The 3,486-nt window shown below is 43.5% G+C and overlaps 1 protein-coding gene across 1 annotated transcript in view; it reads right to left on the minus strand.

Annotated features, from left to right (window-relative positions):
• The window catches only part of PTTG1IP (pituitary tumor-transforming 1 interacting protein), a gene marked incomplete at its 5' end in the record, with an annotated part of 11,302 nt that extends 11,233 nt beyond the window's left edge, over positions 1 to 69 (minus strand). The window contains one exon of the mRNA XM_019533115.1: positions 1 to 69. Within this exon, the coding sequence (XP_019388660.1) occupies positions 1 to 69 (69 nt within the window).
• Positions 70 to 3,486: the final 3,417 nt, after the last annotated feature.

The following is a 3,486-nucleotide window of genomic DNA, read 5'->3' on the forward strand; positions in this document are numbered from 1 at the left end:
GGTGACATTTTTCAGGCACTCTTCGCAACTTGTATTGGTGTACTGGGGACAAGCTGAGGAGGGGGGAAAAAAAAGAAAAAGAAAAAGGAGTCATGTCAGTATCTGCATTTTAAAGAAAGAAGGGCTTTTCAATAATTTGCTTTTTTCATAAGAAAACTCTTAACTTTTCATAAGGGTAGGAGACTTCTGGAAAGCAGCAATTCCAATCTACTAGTCGTAAGACAGTTTGAGAGTGAAGCATGTGAGAGCTGTCAGAACATCTGCCAGACAATGCATACAAGAGACCACTTTCATTTCGAAATGCCACGGCATCCTCTAAAAATCAAGGAGCACACCCCTTCCTCTTTTCCACAATTAGCATTTGATAACCCAAACATTTACAGTCTTACATAACAGGAAAGGCCTCAAGACCTTTAATCCAATAAAAGCCCCTTTTCCTCCTCCCTCAAATCAAGGCTACTTGCAAAAATAGCACTTGATGAGTTCACATGTGGGATTATAAAGCCCAGCTGATTATAATAGCAAGAGTCCAGAACAGACCTCTTGGGTCAGAGTCCAGTCTTGTGTGCTTTTAGCTCAGGAGCTGCTGTACTTAACAGCACTTTTTCCCCCCAGTCACAGCAATGTCTGGTAGGTTTTACTGGAGAACTCAGTAGTATGCCCTGGCTGCAAAGATACTTAGTTCTTCAATAAAACTCTGCCAAGTGTTTGTCTGACCAGTACCCATGTTAAGCACAGCAACTCAGCACTAGTGCAAATAAGGGTCATTTCAAAATCAGGGCTGGGGACCTCATACCATGGTTATTTTGCCACTCAACTGTGTACATATGGGCAGAATACTCCCGGCAACACACTTACATGGGGGGGGACAAAAAAAAAATTACAGCATGTAGGGTTCTAGAGGGCTCCTCTATTCAGGCTCAGAAGCTGGACAGGTTAGCATGCAGCTTTCACATGCAAGCTACCACAAGTTTTGTCCACTGTTTTCCATTGTAATAAATGTAGTACTTGATTGTGATTTAAACTAGTCACCCCATATCCAAAACATGGAATTAGTCACAATCCAAAGTCTGAGGGGCTGTTTTTGCTCAGGCTTTTGCTAGTGACGCTGTATTAAACATAGAAAGAATTTAACTGGGCAAAGCTGTGCTTGAAGCAGATGATCTGCCATCAGAACAGGCTGCACAAAAACACTGGCTGCAGTTGCACTTCCTTCAGATAATATAAGCACTCAAGACCTGTCCAACTACAAGTTATGGACATTCAACAACCCACTGGAGGCCTCTTCTCTTAGAGACTTCTTATAGAAATGCAATCCATTTCACCATGTTACCAGGGCATAACGCAGGGTTCTCTCTCTCCCTCTACAGAAAAGAGAGAAAGCTATGGCTTAGAGATGAGGGGAGGGGAACCCCCCATAACAGAAGACAGACACTAGTACCATAGAGACAAGCCTAGAGATTCTAGCAGAAGACTGTGGGTCTGGGAGTAAAGGTGTGCAGGGAGCTGCAGCACCCCACTTGTCTTTCCCTGTGAATGCCCCAACCAATCCCCAACCCTGGGATGACTGCCGAGCAGAAGCTACCAGGGAAAGCATGCCAACACCTCTGCCACCTTAAGAGGCAGAATTTATTAGGGGGAAGGGGAAGCCTTATACACTGAAAAAATATGGCAATAGAAAAGTCTACGGTAATCAACAAGAAAGAATAAGCTATTTGGGCAGAACTAATAGACAATAACCAATAACATGATTTTTTGTTTGGTTTTGTTTCATTTTTTAAACACCACATTAGGTCATTTCTGATCCAAAGAACGGTATATTTTGTCGGCACACGACTTCCATGGTTTTATGTAGTTTGAACTAGACAGTTTTAGCTTTGGTTATGGTTGAATAAAAACAATATGCAAACCACACATACGCACAGTCTTTTAGAAGCTTAAAAAAAAAAAAAAAAAAAAAAAAAATCAGTGTACACAAGTTATTGAAGACTATGAGAATTCTTCAAAGATGGGGTGTGCATGTTCAATAAAATGCAAATATGCAAGCCATAGCCAAATGCTTCCCTTGCGTCTTAAATAAGATGATGCAGTAACAGGTCTAGAGTAGTGAAGAGACCAAACATAAATATCACAAGTTAAAATGTGATTATTTCTAATATCCAGAACTGAAATTTAAAGGTGAGGGTAGAAAAAACTATTCTTGATGTTAAAGAGCCATGTTTACACATTTCAGTGCAAGCATCTACTCCACTAAAGTCATCTTCTCTATGCATGTATTTCTGAATCTGTTCAAGTCAGGTCTGCTAGATTTGCTCTAGCAAATGCAGGCACTAATGGCTTGAGCAACAGTGTTATTAACGAGTTTATTTAATAAGCCTAGAACTCCAGGAAGGAGAACACAAGTGAAGCTTCCTTGAAGCCCCAAGGACTCCTCAGGTGCTTGGGTTAGCTGGCTGCTCTCCACCCTCTCCCAGTGCCACAAAGGGGCTAGATATGCTTCTGTGCCTTAACCATGCATGGCATGTCACCCTGTAACTTCTGCAGCCTCCTTGAAGGCCACAGATTCATTTCCCCAATGCCCCTGTGGGGAGCTTTCTTTGAGACAGAGCTGGGCTTCATCTCAGCAGAGGCAGCAGCACCAGTTCACAAGCCCAAAGGGCAATTAAGGTTTTCTCAAGCAGCACATCAAAGCACAATACGAACCGCAGCTTGCCCAAGATGCAAGTTAAATACCCTTGGGGGTGAGCTAGTCTACAGCTCCTAGTCCAGGAAGTACACATGATACAAGTCCCTCTTTGTTCACTTCATGAGCACACCACAGCCCATCATGGCTATTATGGCACAGGGCTCACTGCTCTTCAGCCGTGTTCAAGAATAAAACGCTTCTGAGACTACCTTCCTCTACTTCCCAACCCCCATCTGGCTGGAAGGAGGAAGCCTCAACCGCATACTTCTCTTGCTCCAGAGAGCTGCATGGACCAGAAACAATGCATCCTTATTTTGAAGGTGTGTCACAGCTGGAGTTGTCAGGGCACAGCTTAACAGCTTTTGCATGTAGCCAGCCTGCAAGCATTTAGACAATTAAGAGCTTTTCCAGGGACAGACTGGGGTTCAAGTACTTACAATCCCCATTTTGGGGCACAGATCTAATGCTTCTGCTGTGTGGTAGGCACTTGTAGTCAGGTGCTTAATGGGACTGCAAGATCTTGGTCTTCTCCTCAGAGTCCAACTAACAACCAATTTCAAGATCAAAATAGAAGTCCACTCCTCCCCAAGCCCGGTCAGACTGGCATGGACTCAGGGATGGGAGTGCCTCTCCAACACATGGGTCATAGTCCTCTTCCTGGAGTTGGCAAAGTATTAGTAAGTTCTTGCCTACTGAAAATACCCTCATCTCTCCTGCTTTTCCTGGGATGTGCAAAAGGGGCATTTGGCAGACAAGGTTCTTTGGGTGACTCTGATATCTTTTATTAGACCAACTTAAAC

Source organism: Crocodylus porosus, unplaced genomic scaffold (genome assembly GCF_001723895.1).
Source record: "Crocodylus porosus isolate Cpor-Errol unplaced genomic scaffold, CroPor_comp1, whole genome shotgun sequence".
Lineage (NCBI taxonomy): Eukaryota > Metazoa > Chordata > Crocodylia > Crocodylidae > Crocodylus > Crocodylus porosus.